This window comes from Vicugna pacos, chromosome 4, assembly GCF_048564905.1.
Source record: "Vicugna pacos chromosome 4, VicPac4, whole genome shotgun sequence".
NCBI classification, from domain to species: domain Eukaryota; kingdom Metazoa; phylum Chordata; class Mammalia; order Artiodactyla; family Camelidae; genus Vicugna; species Vicugna pacos.
In genome coordinates, this window is record NC_132990.1 from 36,683,690 (window position 1) to 36,703,718 (window position 20,029).

Sequence of the window (20,029 nt, forward strand, 5' to 3'; positions counted from 1 at the left end):
TTATTAAGATAGGTCAAAACAACTGATTTTTCCATTCATATTAATTGCATAATAAAGGAGTATTTGGTAATTAAGTAACCAATGAAGTAGTCTCCAGATGATATCACTGCTTATAGAAGAATTTGAGACTTTCATTGGAAGCAGATGTTCAGGTCTGAATCCAATTTTCTCTCGACATCTCTTTGTGAGTCACCCCCTGATTTCTGTTTGCAGCCCCTGATTTCAGCATTCTTTGTTGTTTTGGGGCTTTCACAACATTTCCTCCTATCCAAAAGAAGGTTCTGGGCTATAGGTTCAAACCCCATGGAAGAAAGAACCAGAATCCTCAAGAGAGTCTGGGGTCTGTCTTCACTTTTTATGAGAACTTGGGGTCCACACCTTTATTTTCCAGGGTTTTGAGTTCATGATTATCCAAAAGACCCACCTTGTTTCTTGCTTCACCAAAAGCATCTTAGTGTGCCTTTGGGTAGCCCCCTTGTCGTGGGAGGTAGGCTGAAACTCTCGGGACATACTCGGGCACTGCCGGCTCTCCTTCAGCTGTCTATGGGAAGTACGCGTGATCGTGTAATGGAAAATGGCAACAGCGATGACTGAGTCGTCACTCTGCCAGGGGTTTCAAAAGCAGCCATTTTTAAAACTTTGAGCTACTTTCAGGTAGATATTACCATCTTTATTTAAGAGATGAGGTTCCTAAGACTCCAAGATGCTAAGTTAGGTACTCAGAGTCACATAACTAGCCACTGGCAGAGCCACGATTTTACAAACATCAGTTGATTCCAAGTTCCGTGCCTGTCCTTCCCACGTGGACTCTGCACACACAGCAAGGAGGGTGCCCTCTGCTTCCTCTTGGCTGTGGCATCCTGTGTGCAGTCTAATGACTGGTTTTGTTTTCCTCCCTTATCCTCAACTCCCTCATAAGGGCTTAGGCTGTAATGCTGCCTAGCAAGAGAGCTTTAGGGGGCAAGGCTAGAGGAAAAAGGAGGAGGTAGAAGATGAAAACTGCCCGTGACTTTTAGGAAGGCAGCAGACCCTTGCTGCTTTTTTTTTGATGAATTTTGTTTCCCTTACCCACAGTTCTGCCAAAGCAAGGTAACTGAAAATGTGACATCTAGAAACTGCCTTTTGATTGTTTTTCTCCCAGTTTCTCTCTCTCCTCTTCCCTCCTCCCCTCCCTCGTCCTCTTCCTTGCCTCCTCTCAGATTTTTCTGTGATAGGGGCTTAAATATTCACAAGCCCAGGTAAAACATTTTGGGGATGTTCAGCCCTGGTGTTTTCAGATGCCTCTATCCTCAAAATACAGTTCTTTAAATCCCTGCTTCTGCCCTTCACCAGGGCTGTCTTATCTCACACATCAGCCCCCTTACCTTTTTCTCTGCCCCCATTGTTTCTCTGGTCAATAATGGGGATTGTTGGTTAGTGAACACTGAGCTCCATAACCAAAAATTGACCATTCTACTGGTTTTTGGCACTTTGTGGTGAGACTTCCAGCCTTCAGTTGTTAGTAAAATTCAGTCACTTATTTGACAAAATGTATTGAGTGAGTGCCTTCTGTGTATAAGGCACATGTCCTAAACTGTATCTGAGTATAAGATACTAGTTTCTGTCCTCAGAGACTTTATAGTCTAATGGGAACTTGGAATAAATAAAAAGGCAGTTGAGGTATTTTGTGGTAACTTCCGGGAAGAGCAGGTCCAATGCCAGGAAGCAGTTGATCTGGACTCAGAGAATCAGGGATAATTTTCCAGATCACATGCTATTCAGCAGACACTGAAGGCTGAAGTCACTGTCACAGCCTCCTAACTGTGTCTTCCTTTTGTCCACCTGCCACTCTCAACACGGCAGACAGAGAGGTCCTCTGCTCCAGACCCTCTAATGGCCTTTGGCTCCCCTAGAGAAAAGGCCAACCTCCTTACTGTGGCCTGTGTTTCTCTCCGTGGACAGGCCCACCCGACCCTTCTGACATCTTCCCTTTCAGCTTGCCTTCCTGCTCCCTCTGCTTTAGCCATGGCCTCCTTGCTATGCCTTGAACTCTCCAGGTCTCAGGACCTTTGCATCTGCCCTTGCCTCTGCCTAGAATGCCCTTTCCCCAGATACCACCCAGCCTTTCCTCAAATGCCACCTTTCCAGTGTGGCTTTCCATGACCACCCCATCCTCACTCATTGCTGGTAACTCCTCCCCACTTTCCATGCTTCATTTTTCTTGATAGCACTTAGCACATTCTGATATATAATTTATTTAGTTGTTGACTGTTTCCTCTTACTAGGCTATTAGCTTCCTGAGTGCCTGAGACAGTGACCAATGCTCAGTAGATACTCTATAAATGTTGAATGAAAACATGAATGAGCAGTAGTCAACAGGTGAAGGTAACGTGGGGGTTGTTTCTGATAGAAGAAAATACAGAAGTCAAGAGTGTGTAGCACACTTGAGAAAATAAGTAGTTCTCAGTGGCTAGAGATGGAGTTCTTTTTTTAGGAAGAAAGTGATGAGAGAGATGGCTGGAAAGCAAGACTGCATCATTCATGGCCTTGAATGCTCAGTTAAGAAACTTGGGTATCATGTTCCATGTAGACAGTGGAACCCATTGAAAGGTGTGAAGGCTTAGAAGGCTATGCAATTTAGAAAGATCTCTGGTTTCCTGGTGGAGAATGCACAGGTGGGCTCAAGAGTGAATAGTTGAGAACAGGAGGAGCTTACCATAGTAATCAAGGCATGATATGACAAAACCATTGAACTTAAGGTATTTGGACAAAGAGATGCCATAAAGGGAACAGAGAGAATCAATAGTCTGGATATGGAAGAAATGTGAGGCATCAAGAATGATACCCAAGGATGGTGTTCTTGGTTTGGGGAACAAAGTGATGCTTCCATTCTCTAAGATAAAGGGAAAGAGGAGACGATAGAGGAAGGGGGAGGGGCAGATGATCTAGAGTCCATGTGTAGTTGTGCAGGGTGTACACTGCCCAAGAATACCTGGCTAAGGTGAATGAGTAAAGCCTGGATCCATCCCTTCATCTGTTTATCAACCTGTATCTGGCCCATAGCTGCATCTGCCAGGAGAAAGAGGTCCCTCTTTCTGATTACTACAAAAGCATCGTGTGGGCTAAACACAGCCTTGAGATGAACTTGGTTTTGAACTTGTTACATGCAAAGTGCTTGTGGTATAACCAAGTAGAAAAGTCTCTTAAAATGTTAGGCATACAGGTCTGGATCCCTCAAGAGAGATGTGGGCTGGAGATTCAGATGTTAGAGTCATCTTCTTGTTGAAACCACAAGTGGATGAGCTCCCTTGGGAGAATGAATAGTGAGATGAGAATGGGTGTTGGAGTTCAGCTGACAGATACACAGTGTGGCTCACACTTCTGTTATTTTTTTATGGGTACTTGCTGGAAACAAAGCACCTTTATCAACATCACTAAGTTATCTCATTGGACAAATATGGTGATTTGAGATTTTATCATAGTGGGGGTGGAGGAGAGCATATTGTTTCTCATAATTGTCTTATGGAGATAAATGGATTAATTAAATTTTTAGAAATCTCAAAAGAGCCTTCTTTTCATAGCTGGAGTCTCCTTTTAAAGCTCTTGGAGACAGCTTCCTGTTTTAAAACAGCCAAGATACATAGTGCTGTGATTTTCTTCCTTGGATGCATCATACACATTAAATATATTTTCACTATTTATTTATTTTCTCTTGTAGTATTCCATATGCAGTGAACCTCTAATAGAGCTGTCTAACCCTGGAGCCAGTGGGTCCTTGTTCTTTGTGACCAGTGATGATGAATTTATCATCAAAACAGTTCAACATAAAGAAGCGGAGTTCCTTCAGAAGCTACTGCCAGGCTATTACATGGTAAGTAACTGCGCATAATTAAAGCTTCTACTTAAGGTTTAATTACTTTCCTCAACTGTTTTTGAATGTTTTTTTCCAGTGACTCTTTGGCATGTTTCCTTCTCTTTGGTGAGCTTTATTGTGCATTTAGAGTATACTATGACATTGGTTACACAGATTTTAAGAAGTAAGTAGAACTGAGTAGTAGAGCATAGCTGTTGACTGACTCAGTCCTGGGTTCAAATCCCACTCGGCCAGCAACTAACTGTGACCATAAGTAAATAAGATAACTTCTGAGCCTTGGACTCTTCCATCTTTAATGGCTGGGAAATACCTGGCTACCCTGGTTGTTGCAATAAGGAAAGGATATAGGATGTAGGATAAAGGTAGCGATGCATCGCAAAGCTCTTCGCCCCAGAACATAGTAGTCATGTGACTGGTTACCATTCATTGAGTGCTAAGCTATGTGTTAAACATGGCTATCAGTGCTTTGCATGCAGTAACTCACCTTGGATACTTCAGTCATTGCCATTGAATAGATGAGGTAATTCAGACAAAGATAAATGGGGTAACTTGCCCAGGGCTGTTTAGCTATTGGGCTGTTGGCCCAGGGCTTGAACACAGCGGTAGGGTTCCAGAGGCTGCATCCTTAACCCCTGCACCATATACTGGCACACATTCCATGTTAGCTATTCTTGGCCACTATACTTCAGAATTTAGGATTTCACAGGTTATATATAATGTGAAAATCACCTCCTATGTAATATTTTAGGGACAAAGAAACAATAATCTAACCCAAGTGGACTTACTAGACATTTAGACCAAACTTTAAAAAATAAAATAAACACTCTTCCTCGGTAGTCTTGTAATTTTCATACTTCCAGGTTTTTTATACTTTCATAGCAGTTATTAATATTCTGTGATTGGAATGGCTGCAGGAAAAAGTTTGGATTTCAGAAGACCCAGTCCTGCCATCATTTGCTATGAGAGGTGATCGCTGTCATCTTCGTTTCAAAACAAAATTGATGAGATGCCACACAGCTCATTTCTATGTAAAACATCATTCAGTTCCAAAATCTGCTAGAAATAACATTAAATGCTATAAAGTAGTCGTACGTATAAATATAGGAATCAAAAATCTAAATAAAAATCTTAGTGGACCACATGTACAGATGTTAAAAATGTTTTGGTCCTGAACAAAACTGGGAAATTTTTTAGCACAAATTGTCTGCTTTGTATTAGAGAAAATAGAAAATACAGAAAAGAAAAAAATATGCAACCATCTCTAATTATTTCCCCAGGGATACATATACTAATATTTGGTATATATCATTTCAAATGTATTCTAGTCATGTGCACATTTTTAAATAATTTAAATTTGAGATCAAACTGACATAGTACTCTTTGTTAATTTGCTAAGTGAGTAAATCTTAAACTTCTATAATTATAAGCTTAGACTAATCTCTTCTTCTAGAACTGCATTTGTCCAGTGTGATAGCCATTAGGCATATGTGGCTATTAAATTTAAATTAATTGAAATTAAGTAAAAATTTAAAATTTAGCTGAAGAAGTAATTTTATCTCAATTGTGTAAGCTAATATAACAAATAATATAGTTTACCCCATTAACAAGAAAAACTATGAACATTATGTGGTTATCCATATAGATGCTGAGGAGGGAAATAAGGTACTCAAAGTGCAATATCTTCTCTTAACTAGAATTCTTAAAATTGGCACAGAAGCTTTTAACATAATAAGTAAATAACTGAACATACGCATATTACATACATTTATCAGTCCCCAAGAGTTCACAAATGTCTCATGGAGAAGAACAAGAGTTCTTTTACCGGAAGTAATGGGGAAAAACAAATGCTCTCTGTCAAAAGTCCTTTCTGACGTATTTGCTAGAATTTCTAGCAATAACTTTTTAAGTGCCAAAAGAAAAAGTATAAACACTGTTCTCATCAAATGATGCAATTGAAAATTTCTTTAACTTTGTTTCTGTATGAAATGATGGATGTTCACTAAACTTATGCTACTCATCTCATGATGCACGTAAGTCAAAGCATTACGCTGCACACCTCGTATGGTGCTGTATGTCAATTACATCTCAATTAAACTGGAAGAAAAATTGATTCCATATGGAGTAAAAACTAAGTGTAATTAACAAAACTATTAAAAGTTCATAAGAAAATAGAAGAAATTTGTAACTTTGGGGTGTAAAAAGCTTCACTGAATAAGAAGCAGAAAAGGCACAGGAAACAAGTACATAAATGTGACCACATGAAAAGGCAAAAACATCTGTGTAACAAAAATATCCGGATATAAAATTAACATAAGCACATAGAATATTTCTAAAATGATACAAAGAAAGTGGGAACAGTAGTTTCCACAAAAGTTGGGAATTAAGGGAAGGTTCAGGGATAATAGACTTTTCATTATATAAATGCACTTTTGTAAACCAATTTTTTATTTCTCACCTATTTTTAAAGTGGAGCAAAAATAGGCTTGTATTCCTTATTTTTATAACAAAAAAGACAACATACTGGAAGAAAATACTCACCCCCTGTAGAATAGGAAAATGATAAATAACCAGAATATATCAAAAACTTTCACAATGACAAAAACCTAAAGAAAAATGAGCAAAGGATAGTAACACAAAACTATCTTTGAGTAGCTAAAAATACATTAAAATATTAAATTTCTTTAGTAATCAGTGGTATCCATCTTTAAATTAAATTAAAAACAAATTTTCATTTCTCACCAAGCATGCTAACAAAAATGGTAAAGTTGGATAGTATTCAGCAGTGATAAGAGTGGTGGAAAACGTAATCTTACAAAGTGTGCTTGTAAATTGGTCTGGACATTTGGAAGACAGTTTCTCAGGAGCTGTTGAAATTTTAAATGTTCATCCCTTATACCCCACAATTAATTTTCTGTTGAGCTTCCTTAGAGAATAATCACACAGGGCACTCATCACGTCTTTGTGCGTCTCAGATTAGGTGGAGCTAATTTGGGACATTCTGTCCATTTTCAGTTCAGTCAGTTTTAATGCCCTGAGTTCTGAATGGTCAAGTTGCTGTTCCAGTAAGCTGACTTAAGAACTAGATTAGGAACAACAACAATTTTAACAATGGCCATTCTCAAAGATAATCACATTCCATTTTTAATTATACTAAATGAAAACACATTTAGTGGAGCATTATTTTGTAAAAGTAGATTTTAAACTTTTTTTTCCTTTTTCTTTTTAGAATTTAAACCAGAATCCAAGGACTCTTTTGCCAAAATTTTATGGACTGTATTGCATGCAGTCTGGGGGCATTAACATCAGGATTGTGGTGATGAACAACGTCTTACCACGCGCCATGCGAATGCACTTTACATATGACTTGAAAGGCTCGACCTATAAGCGAAGAGCATCCCGAAAAGAGAGAGAAAAATCCAACCCCACGTTTAAGGACTTAGATTTCCTGCAAGACATGCATGAAGGGTTGTATTTTGATACAGAAACATACAATGCACTCATGAAAACGCTTCAGAGAGACTGCCGGGTAAGGAAATGTCATTGCTCTGATTTCCTTTGAAAAGTCATCTGTGCTGATACATCTTTATAGGTAGGGAATGTCCAAAAGCCAACACATGGAATCCCATCATTCCCAATCCTGGTGCTGGTCCATAGTTCCCTGTTGTTGAAAGAACTGGGAGATGATAAGGGAATTGTCTGGAGTCTGTTGATTTTACTAATAAGCTCAGTCAGCTTTCTTTGGTCAATTGAAACAAAAATTTTTTTTTCTTTTCATCCTCCCCTGTGGGAAAGGTAGTTAAACTTGGAGGGGAAAGAAGTTTAGGTTTAACACAGTAGTAAGTAAGAGAGGCTTAGAGAAAATGCACTGGTGGGATTGATAAGTGGATCCCTGGAAATCCAGTGTGGATGCAGACCCACGGGGCAGACCCATTTGCTGAAATTGTTTTATGCAATCTGAATAAGATCAGGAATGAGGCTTGATAGTATAAGCAAAGACTGTTCCATGCAAACATAGCCAGAGCAAACATCAAAAGGAGGAGGGAGGGATTCACAATTTGAAGGTCCCCCAGCCTGCAGTCCTGAAGGAAAAAAACAAAGTCGAGGATAAATTTTTCTGACATGGTAAGTTTACAGAAAGTAGGTAAAAGTCCTTTTGGAGAAAATGATGAAAATGCAGTCTGGATTCTGAAGGATGATAATCATTTGATTAACAAATTCTCAGGAATGCTATTTCCTGACACAGACGAACTTAGGAGAACCATCCAGTTCTCAGCTGAGTCGGGCATATTGGAGATGGGCAGAAGGCGTGCTAGTGCAGGGTTGGGTCCAGGCCTGACCAGGGCTTTCTGGAGGAGAGGGTAGGAGCCGCAGGGTGTACCTTCCAGGCTGTGGCTTCCTGGGCTTCTATGGACCTGTACAGGTAACCAGGGGAGGGGGAGCCCCTTCTCAGCCAGACTCGAGCTCACCTGAAGATGAAGAAGGCAGTCTGACTGCACCGTGTAGTATATAAACTGGGGAATCCTCACTGAGAAACACAGCCCTACTGTTTCTGGGTATTTTCTTTCTACATGTTAGAACACATGTGATAACACACAACGGTGGGTCCCTGAAACTGTTGGTCTCTTCGGTACAGGATTTACTGCACAGTTCCTATTCTTGAGCTGCCTTTTATTGAATGCTTCGAGTGTGCCAAGCTAGCCTAAATGTTTTAATGCATTATTTTACTTAATTATCTCAGCAACCATTGTAATTCAGGACCATTCATACTTCCATTTTAGTTGGTAAATAATTCAGTTCTTAAAAAGGTTGAGAAACCTACCCAGCTTTACCTAGCAAGTCAGCGGCAGAGCCCACACGTTTTTGAGTACAAAGCATGTGCTCTTAACAGTTGAAATTTAAACATTCACTGTAAGGATTTTTTTTTAAAACTATCTTTTCAGAAGTCACGGGAAGACCAGTGGGAACAAAACAAACAGAAAAATGTCCAGCTGAGCTATTTGGATTATCTGGGTGCATATGAGTGTTTCATGTTTTTCTTTTTAAAAAAGGGGAAAACAAAACACACACACACACACACACACACACACACACACACACACATCTTAGTAGAAACCTTTTCCTGTACTTTTCTAGTTCTACAGGATGTGGGTGAAAAGTGACTCTCAATTCCCCAGAGTTTAGTACGGTTTTAGATTTGCTTTCTTTTCCTGTGCGTGTGCACGTTTCTTTCCTCTTTAATATGGAAAGCCTCTTTTCAGCTGTCTTCTAAAACCACAGGCTTCTCTCCCAGAAGAAAAGGAAAAGTCAAACGTAAAAAGCCATTTCACAGGATTTGTCTGTTTATTAGTTTTCTGAGCCCACTACTGATAGAATGAGTTCAAACATGATTCTTCATCAAGCATGAGACCCTGGAGATTTGCCTTTTTATTTTTTATTTTTTGGTGATTTGTTATTCTAAGGAGCATAAAGATCAGTGTAAACATATCCTAAGGCTAACTCCCTCTCTTTCGTTGTATTTGAACTTGTGCAAGACAGAGATCATGAAGCTTCCTTAAATTGCACGCATTTGTCTTCAAAAAAGCTTTTCTTGGAGTGGTAGTGGAGCGTGTACGTGCCAAGCTGTGGGGGAACCTGGGTCCCTTCTGTGATTTGCTTTGACCCTGACCAAGGTCTCTGTGATCAGGAGTCAGCAGCTGATGCTCAGAGCAGAGCTGCCTCTAGGAAAGTACATTTCTAGGATGGGAGATTTTAAGATTTAGTAGTCATGGACCTCTTTGCAAAACTGATGAAAGCTGAGAACTGTCTCCCCAAGAAAATGCCTGTCCACATGAATGCCAGTTCATGAATCCCTTAGGGCCCATCATCCCCCCACTGACCCTGCCCCAGGCTGAGGACCCCCATCCTAGAATCAGGCAAACTCATCTCTCTCCCTCTCTTCAGGTCATCCTCTGAAGGGCCCACGCCCAGGATGGCCGGAATAGAATGTATAGTTGGCACTGCTGACAATATCTCTTGCCCTGACATCTCCCTCACTTTGCAGCACTGAGCTTTAGTGCTGGATGAGATGCTGTGGAGATTCGGGGAGGATGTGAGGTCACCCTTGTGCTGGTACCAGCACTGAACAAATGGGAATCTCTGCTGTTAACATTCCTCTAGGTGAGGCAGTACTGCTAAGGCTCTAGAAACAAATCAGGTAGGAGACTGCATTACTGTGTCAGCAGCCCAGCCAGAGAAAGGCGAACTAGACCCATATCAGGATACATCCTCTCTCTCGTTTATCAGATATGTATTGCAGGCTCGCAGTGTATCAGCAAAAATCAATTGGAGGTGAATGGCCTCCATTTTTAATCAGTCACCATTCAGCGTATTAAGTACCATGGTAATATTCTAAGGCATCACGGAGAGTGGGATAGGTAACAGCGTAGCTTGATTTTGAGGAAGGAGAAGAGTTCTCCAGGTGGGCAAAGAAGTAGAGCATACTTCTGGGAAGAGAGAATAACATAAGCTAAGCATGAAATGGCATGAGGTGTTCCGAGAACTAGAGTTGTTTGGTATTGCGAGAGTTAATAGTAATGGGGCATGTGAGGTAGGAGAAAAACTCAATCAGGCACCAAAAAATGTCAAAGACCCTTTCTTGTGATGCCAGGTCCTCTTAAGGGCTTAAAAGTGGCAAGTCCAAGAATCCCAACCTTTGGACCCCAGCTTCTCTTGTTCCGAGATACGGACGATAAGCCTCCTAGCCTCTTGCTGACTTCCTCCTGCTTCCTGCCCCCACCACTTTCACATTTTGGCTTGAGATCTCAGACCCGAGGGCTCTATCTCCCTTGTATGACCGCTGGCCAGAAGACACCTGCGTGACTCACTGACCTAGCTTGACCTGCGTACATCTTACCCTGCTCCCCACAGACTACTTCCCTGACTCCCAGTCAGAGCTGTGCATCCAAGGTGGCCTGAACCACCTCAACCCACAGTGAGCCCTCTTAACAAATGCCGTCTTCCCCTGTGTTGCCTAAGCAGCCCCCAGCCCCTTTCTGCAGCTTCCCCAGCCCAGCCTCGGGCCCTTGCATGTAAGCCTACCCTCTGTGATGGTCCGTCTCTACCAACTCTTCCATGTGGCACATCGGCCACTTGGAACTCTTCTAGGAAAGTGAACACACTTTATTCTTCAACCTTGCTGAGCCCACTTCCCCACAGGATTCTCACAAAGAACTCCTTCCAAAAGCAGGGATCCAGATCTTGGGTTCTTCCTGACTCCCACATGACTGGTCCCTGTTGGCTGTGCCTGGAGAAAATGGACATGTAAATAATGGGGCTCCCTTTCTGGGAGCATTTCCTCTTCCCTGACCTCACCTTCTGCCTGCTGTGACAGCCATCTACACCCATAAGTGAGCTTGGTCCAGGGTAAGAGTCATGACAGCAGAAAGTACTGCCAGGACATCACAGGCCACTTGCTATCAAAAACAGGAAGTAGGATTTATTCAGAGCATCCTTTGTGGCCCCCATGTGACAGACAAGTCGAGAGGCATGTCCTATGTGAAAACTGCTCTTCCGAGCTGCTCCGTCATCTCCCCGCAGCCTGTCTTCCCTGCCCTGGGAGCATGATCATCTTTCATCATGAAGCCAGCCCACATCAGTACCCTGAACCTACCCTTTGCCTCCTTTCTTGTTCTCTTTCTCCACACTCACTAAATCACTGTCCTATCCAGTCTGCCTCCTCAATAACTCTGGATCTGCCCCCTCCTCTCCAGGTGCTCAGCCACTGCCTTTATTGAGACCCTGAAGCATCATCACCTGGAGTTTTGCAGTAGCCTCTTTACTGGTTTTCACCACCATTGCCTTCCAGCATATCCCCCATGCTGCTGCCATAGTGATCCTCAGATCAGAAGACCACCAACTCCTTAAGATCCTCTAGCCGAGATCCCCACTGCCTTTGGGGCAAAGCCCATGCATACTTCCTAGCTTGGAGCATTGAGATCCTTCCTGATCTGGTCCCTGATGTTCCTTTAGCATTTTTTTTTTCAGCCTTCTCTCTCCCTTCTCCCCAGAGCATCCCAACTCCAGTCATTCTGATTTCCTGGACACATTCTCTAAAGGTTTTAGTCTTTTTGTGCATCTCTCACTCAGCTGGACCATTCTTGCCCTGTCTCCTTCACCTGGCCCGTACCTACTCATCTTAGGACTATGTAGGCATCACTACCCACAAGACCACCATGCTGTGGTTCCCCAAGCCTCCAGGGTTAACCTCTTTTGTGAGATTGAGCACACTATTTTATCTATTCACATGTAGATCCTGAGCCTGAGAATCAAACCTTAATCTATCTTTATCTTCAGTGCCTGGTGCTTAGTCTGTACTTAGTAACTGTTCATTGAAATACATATTTAAACAAAGGAATAAACTGTCTGATGGTAGAGGCAGACAGGTTTGGGTATACTTCCAAAAAAAACTTATCTCTGGTGACTTTTGCATATCTAATTGTTTTTTAAGTTCTGCCTATTTTGGAAGAGGTATCCAGTTTCACTGCAATGCCAGCCAGAGATGGCACTGAGAATTTAACAAAGCAGATGATCTCCGTTTTGAATCACTTGGGAGTTTTTTAAACACTGCACTGATTGTCCCTGTGTTAAAAATCATTTTTGTAACAGAAGTATTTTTATCTTTTAATTATTTTCCCATAGAAACAATACTGTAAATAGTCATTAGACTTTATTTTATTCAGTGCTGATCCCTGTCTGCTTTAGGTGGGTGTACTGTCTCCCTAGCTAGACTGTAAATATCTCAAAGGCCAAAGCTCATTCCTTATACTTCTCTGCAGCTGCGTACCTGGCTTACTGTGCACACTCAATGCATAGTACAAGATTATGAAATTAAAATTGAATTGAAATTTATGAATTTCAATTTTGGAAGGATAATTAGGAACTATTTTGTATTCATTTTTAATTTGCTGTAACTATTTCTTTGACAACTTATTTATGAAAAATCTAAAAAGTCTCATATCATTTAATTAATTTGATCAATTATTGTATCCTATATTTATTGATAACTCTGGGGAAATGACACCGATACAAAGTATATTAGTGAGAACTTGTGTGTGCAGTTCAAATAGTTGTTACTCCTTCAAGTGGGAGTCAGATCAGACAGTCTTGATAATTAATGACACAAATGACTTAATTTACATTTATTGTTTTTGTAGAACAACAAAGTTATTAATTTTTATGTGGAGTGGAACCAGTTTTCTTTTTTCACACAAACGTCTGTCACCATAAGTATTAATATTAATGAAATATTAATGAAACCAGTCTTAAGAATACAGAGACTTTTTGATGTACAAACTGGGATTTCTCTCTTACAGTGTATGACAGGCTCTAAACTTGAACAGATTCTTCTTCAGCTATGGGTGTGTTTGTATGGGTTACAATGTGGATTATTTTCTATAATAATTTAGCATTATTGCTAGTGCTTACCCCATAGCTGTCATTTTGTTTAGCATTAATTTTTTTGGCATTTAGTTTAGACACAATCTTTTCTTTTTTATACATATTGATTGTCTTCCATCATCTTTAAGGGAGGAAAAAATGCTACAGACCTAATAGAAAAAAGATGTACAGTACTTGTATTTAAGCTATTTGCTTTCTCAGTAAGGAATTGGATTTTGTTTTTAGACTTTGGCTAATGCGTGAGATAGGGACAGAGATACCATTGACTCCACATGTCTTTTCCAGACCTTGAAAGATTACTTACCAAAAAAAGATAAACATAAATGCACTGTTTTTAAAATTATGTTTTACAGTCTAATCCCATAATATATTTTATTTACTCCATTGTTTTTGAATTACCTTATGAGTTTTGCTCTCTCTTAATAGTTATTTTGATAACATTTTAATATCAGCATAAAGCAAAGTTAAAGTTAGTGAACAAATAAATAAGACCAACTTACGGAGTCAGATTGTTTGAGCTGAAAAGAATCATATAGCTCCTGAGAAACAGTGCTCTGAGAGACATAAATGTCAATGCCTAGCCACAACAGGTTTCCTCGTGAGAATAGAAATAAAGGCATTATGTAAGCGAGGAATTTTTAAAGGTTTCCTACCTGTGAATCTTTAATACAAAATTTACTTTAAAATAATTGTAGGTTTACATGCTTGTAGTTGGAAGGAAAAATACAGAGAGAGCTCACATATTCTTCACTTAGTTTTCCCTGTGATAGCATCAGACATAACCCTGGTACAATATTGCAACTAGGAAATTGACATGGATACAGTCCCGTGATACTTTTCAGATTTCATCAGTTTTACGTGCACTCATTTGTGTGTGTGCGTGGGTATGTATGTATATAGTTGTATGCAATTTAATGCATATGTAGGTTTATATAACCACCACAGTCAAGTATAAAATAGGGCCTTCACAAAGATCCCTCCCGCTATCCTTCCATAAGTGGACACAGCCACCTCCCTGCCTTCCCACCCCTTCCCAGTCCCCTGCAGCCACCAATCTGTTTTCCATCTCTGTACTTTTGCTATTTCAGGAACACATGGAAATGGAATCACATGGTGTGTAACCTCGGAGGTTGGCTTTTTTTTCACTCAGCGTTGTACCCTCATGATCCATCCAAGTTATTCTGTGTGTCAGTCGTTTGCCCCTTCTTACTGCTGAGTTCTGTTTTGTGGTCTGGTTGTACTGCAGTGCTGTCATTCACCCGCTGAACAACATGTGGGTTTTCTCTAGTGTTGGGCTGTGACAAATACGGCTGCTGTGAATACTGCACACAGGGTTTTGCATAACCATAAGTTTTCACTTCTCTGGTATGAACGCTCCGGTGCAGCCTCTGTGTTGTGTGCTAAGCACGTGTGTAGCTTAGGAAGAAACCACTGTACTCTTTTCCAGAGTGGCTGTACTGTTTCACATCCCCGCCAGCAGTGTGTGAGTGATCTAGTTTCTTTTCATCCTCACCAGCATTTGCTGTTGTCACTGCATTTACTTTTAGCCATTCTGATAGATGTGTGTTTAAGTCTCTTGTTAAAAAATTATTTGAGTATATACTCGGGCAAAGCAAAAGATAAATCCAGTAAAGAACTAGTTTGGGCGTATGGGAAAGTGTGTATAGAAAATGAAATAGAAGAACTTACAGGTAAGTCTAATGGCTGATCCTGCATCTGTGGGACTTCATGCAGTTGCCAAAGATTCCTAAGACCTGACAGGACTTCAGCACTCATAGTAAGCATTTCTGTGAGACTTTAAGTGCTCGTAGCACTGCATCTAACTCTGTTCTTTAGACACTGGTATCTCTACACTGTATTGTTAATTACATGGGTAACCATTTTATGTTTACCTACTAAAATATGCTTTCTAGGAGAACGGAAACTGTAAGATTTCATTTTCCTTCCCTTGCAGTCACTTAACAGACTAGCAGTTGTCTCAGTGTTAATCTTTTGATGAAGCCTAAGAGGTAACAACAGCATTTTTGAAGTGATAAATCTTACCTAATCAATAAACATAATAAGAACAACTTTGATAATAGTCTGCCCATGAAATAGAGCCAGAGTAAGTCATCATATCAACGTTGTTAACTGGTGGATAATTGTTAGAAGTACATTTGTATTGCTTATTTGGCCACCGTCTGTAATGACCAGTAAATGAGTCAATTTCAACTGTGTTGACCTCTCAGTCTACTCAGGTATTTATTTAGGTGGTGACCAGTGTCCCCATTTAAGACTCTGTGTACAACACAGCTTTCACCAGCCCTGGAAAGGGGCTGACGTTTGTCCAGCTTTGGCAGTTGGTGCTGTTCAGCTCCAAGGCATGTGAGTGATTCCGGCAGTAACTAAAGAGACAAGATGATCCACACAAGAGAGTTTTAGGGCAGCTGTAAAAATCAAACTATCCTTCTGTGTTGTTCACGCCTGACTTTCTACCCAGGAAGGGATACCTCAGTTTGAGCCAGACAGGTAATTCTCAGTATTTCGAAACATAGCTATTCCTGTCTGGGGTGAAGGGAGGATTCTATGTTAGATACAACAGATAGATACCAAAGTCACTTAACATTTAAAACACATTCTACATGAAATGCATTCACACAATGTAGTACTTAGTACGTGATTTTGTGGGCGGTAAGGACACCATTTGCGAGGTTTATTTCTTCCATAGGTTGGTTCCATTAACATGTATTGTGGACTTGCTCTGAGCCAGGCAGTGCTGGACATTGCACATAGATTGTCTCATTAATCCTCACAGCAGCCCTGTGGAATAAGTGCTGTGATTCCATTTTGACAGATGAGGTGGAGACTCAGCAGAGGTTAAGCTTCCCTTGGTCCACAGAGCTGACAGTACTAGACCCAGGATTACACCCAGGTATCTCTGACTCCAAAACCCAGGTATCTCTGACTCCAAAACCCAGGTTCTCTCATCTACACGCTCTCCTTAAGGGACTTGTAAGTGTTATGGAAGAAAGTCTGCAGAAACAAAAAGTGTTAAGTTATAGCATAGATGGATGCTTCAGGATGGGCTGAAGTGCCTGCTGGCCAGGTTTTCGAGCTCTGACACAGAGCTGGTGGAAAAGATGCTGTAGGGGTTAGGAAAGGGCTCCATCAAAGCTGAGAACTTGGTTTGGAGAAGGCATTGAGTAAATGAAATCTCACAACCTACTTCAGGGAATGAGGAAGAGAGGAAAATAGTGCCAAGTGACTGAGGAACACAAAGTAAAATTAGTAATCCAGACATTTAATTTTGAAAGTTTAATGAAAAGCATAATCAAGCCCGTTGACATTTGCCAACTGTTACCAACATGTGTGCGCATGAAATCCTATTAACTTAAAGCAAAACTTCTTTCTGCGAAATGCTTTGGTGACAGTGGAGTTGATTGTTTTTCAGATTTGGGGGAGAGGGGGATCAGGGACTGGATGTGTACCATTAAGTCCTGTGTGAGCAGCTCTTGAGAATTCTCATTGACTACAGAAATTGAAGGATTATCAAGCCTTCAAAAACTGACAAGTTGTTTTTTTTTAACCCTCACTTCAAACCAAATGGATATTATGAATATTATAAAAATTTCTACAGGAAAGAATGGAAATGAGAACCTGAAAATATCTTCCTTGACCCTAAAAAGTAAACTCTTTTTTCTTTTCTTCCTAAAATAAAGATTACCTAAAGATTAGAGAACTCACGTATTTCCTGAGGTTGTGGTTACATGTCTAGCTAGCTTTAATTTGAAGTAACTTGTCACATATAAATATATAATAACCTCACTGAATAGAAGCTATGGCTTTGGCCTTATGAAATAGAAATAGTATGTGAGGGTTTTCTGCTTTTGTGTGAAAAGAAACTACTTGTCTTTGACTTTGTGGCTGACCCGAGGTCTAGAGGTGAGGTCACTATGGTTCCCAAATGGAAGGACTGACAGTAGCTGAGGGGAGGGAGCAGAGGGAAGGAAGTGTCCCCACGGCCAGATCATCCTCCCCAGGGGAAGTCCTGGGAAAGCAGAGCAGAGTGGAGAGCTCCAGCAGGAAAGGGAAGTAGCTGCAGGGAGACATGACAGCAGACCCCTGGCTTTGAAGATGTGTCTGGGAGGCTCTGAGTTTGGCCAGGGTGCATCCGGTTGTGGATGGCAGTGTCTGTCACACAGATGACCGTGTGAAATAGAGCAGGGTTGTAAATGCCCAGGCCGAAGGAGACAGGGATCGCGGACCCTGGCAACTTACAAAATGGAGTTGAGGCTCCATAGCTTAGGAGAAAATTCTGAAATCAGGTGAGAGACTAAGTCACAGAGACTTAAGAAGCATGTGAGAGTTCCCAGGGTCTGGAAAAACGTTACACAGTTTAGAAAATGGTTCAGAAATATGCCTTGTGGAAACAATTTTAAAGGGGGAAGTCAGTTTGATTTTTGTAGGGCTTTATTTTAGTCATTCAGCACTCAGTGCGTGTTTACTAAGTACCAGGTTCTGTAGAAACAGGGCCGCATGACTGCCTGGTGAAAGGCAACGTACTTTTTGGGCCACACTCTGGTTCTAGTTCTTTCCAAAAAGATCAGCACATACTGGCTTCTGAGAGGCTTTGGCTGACATCCATGGCTCCTCATCAGCCAAACTTTTTGTTTGCCTCCCCTCTCCTGTAAGTCAGTGTCCCTTTGATGTCACCAGTGTTCTTCCTTCAAAGAATTTTTTTTTTTACTTTTTTTTTATAATGGTGGTACTGGGTATTGAACCCAGGACCTCATGCATGCTAAGCATGTGCTGTACCACTGAACTATCCCTTCCCCCCTCAAAGACATTTTTAAATTTAATATTTTGATCCAACAAGTATAACTTTCTCTCCTCACTTTTGTTCTTCAAAATTCTGCACTTCTATATGATGAGGTAGAAAATTTGCATGGAAGAACTTCTGCCACCCCCCATGAGAGTGAAATGGCCAAGGACAAACTGTTATTAATGAATTTATACATTAAATTTCAACATTTTATTTTTAAAAAATGGATGTATCTGTGCACTTCTCCACATGTATACTTGGAAAAAGTATTTTAAAAAGGATACATAGACCACTAGATATGTCAGCTGTCCAGAGCTATTGGGATGCCAGGAAATTAAAACCTAATGTTTATTTAAAATATCCTCATCCAGCCTGAAAGTGAGCCTGGCTGAGTCCCCATCTCCTTGACTTCCTCTCTTCACATCTCCACACAAAGACCTCGTTTGTAAACTTTGCCTGTATTTAGCCAACTCCAGCTGTTCCAAAGGCCAGCCATTCTAGATGCCAGTTCAGTGTCTGTTGTGTTTTCACAAACACCTGGTAATCTGGCTTCAGATGGTGATGGGCGTTCTCTGAAAATGGAGATTCGTCATCCTCTGATATTCTCTTTATGAAAGAGCTGTACCACTTTTTTCTAGATTATTAGCAATTTCAGAAACTACGTCTGAAACCTGATTCTCCAGGAGCAGAGAGAACTGTCACTCCAAGCTGCAAATTTATTTTCTCTACCCTGAGATATATAGGGAAAACAGAGTCTCTTAATTCCCCATGACTACTCTTGCTCAGTAATCCACATCCCCAGTCTTGAACTTATCAGTTAATAATATTTCAGTCTCTTCGGGTTTAAGCATTCACCTCTCAATTTAAATATTCCTCTTATTCAAAGTTGAACTTTCTCTCAGGACTGGTGTAAATTGACCCTCTTTTCCACTCCTATACTTTAATTTGGACCATGTAGGTACATATGTAATTCTTTCTTAAATAAATTAAAATACCTTTAAGTCCCCAAAGAATTCATTTCTAGTGATACCTCCCACAACCTGGGTTTTCTGTCACTTATTAAAAACATACTTCACGGGTAGGTACTTCATAAATTGTGTTTCAGTACAAATGGTGACTTTCCCAGACCTAAGATTCTTCCTGCCCTGTGGAACCTTTATGATCTCAGAACATGGTTTGGCTTGATTTCTCTGGCTTCAGAGCACCACAGGAATCTCATTTGACAATCCTACCTTTCCTTCCTACCCAATTAATTACATGGAATTCAGCAAATAGTTTTGAATTCTTGCTTTGCAGAAGGTTCTGTGCTAAGTCTGTGGGAGGTATAAGAATGAGGAGGATATGGCCCTTGCCTCAAAGAAGCCTAGAGTTTAAACCTTAAGGCCAAAGTTTTGAGGTCCTATTTATTGTGAACAGATTCTCCCATTCTTCTTCCCTCTGTTTGTTCGTTAAAGTGAAGAGGGGAGGGCAAGTGAAGGGGGAGGGAGGAGGACCCTTTCCTGGGTAAAGACTCAGCGAGGGAGTTCACCATGAGGGTTGGAATATAGTAGACAGTGATGAAGATTCAGAAATTTCACCTCATACGCTGAAGTGGATGTGGAAACATGGCCTCTGAGTCTCACTGGACAGCTTGTTAGCCCCCAGGCTTTCAGCTGTCCCACCAGTTAAGCCACAGTGAGGCAAATCACTTGTGGGCTGCCAGCTAGAAGATACATGGGGTGGACTTGACAATTTTAATATGTTACTTCTGAGTGTTTTTATAAAATAATTTATTAAGACATTAATGTGTAGAAACAGTGTCTATAAAGAAAAAGATCAAAGCTCAACTAACATAGAAGCTGATAAATATATACTATTCACTTATATGTATATTTATATATCCATAGATGGATAGATAGAGCTTTTAAAATACTAGATGACTGTCTGTACTGTCTGTCAGG

At 40.7% G+C, this 20,029-nt stretch overlaps 1 protein-coding gene across 10 annotated transcripts in view; it reads left to right on the forward strand.

Moving 5' to 3' along the window:
* PIP5K1B (phosphatidylinositol-4-phosphate 5-kinase type 1 beta) overlaps positions 1-20,029 on the forward strand; it is a 404,141-nt gene that overhangs the window by 292,342 nt on the left and 91,770 nt on the right. For all 10 annotated transcript variants that reach the window (XM_072959563.1, XM_072959562.1, XM_015250318.3 and 7 more), the window contains 2 exons: positions 3,698-3,850; positions 7,080-7,379. In XM_072959563.1, the coding sequence (XP_072815664.1) occupies positions 3,698-3,850; positions 7,080-7,379 (453 nt within the window). The remainder of the gene's footprint in view (positions 1-3,697; positions 3,851-7,079; positions 7,380-20,029) is intronic.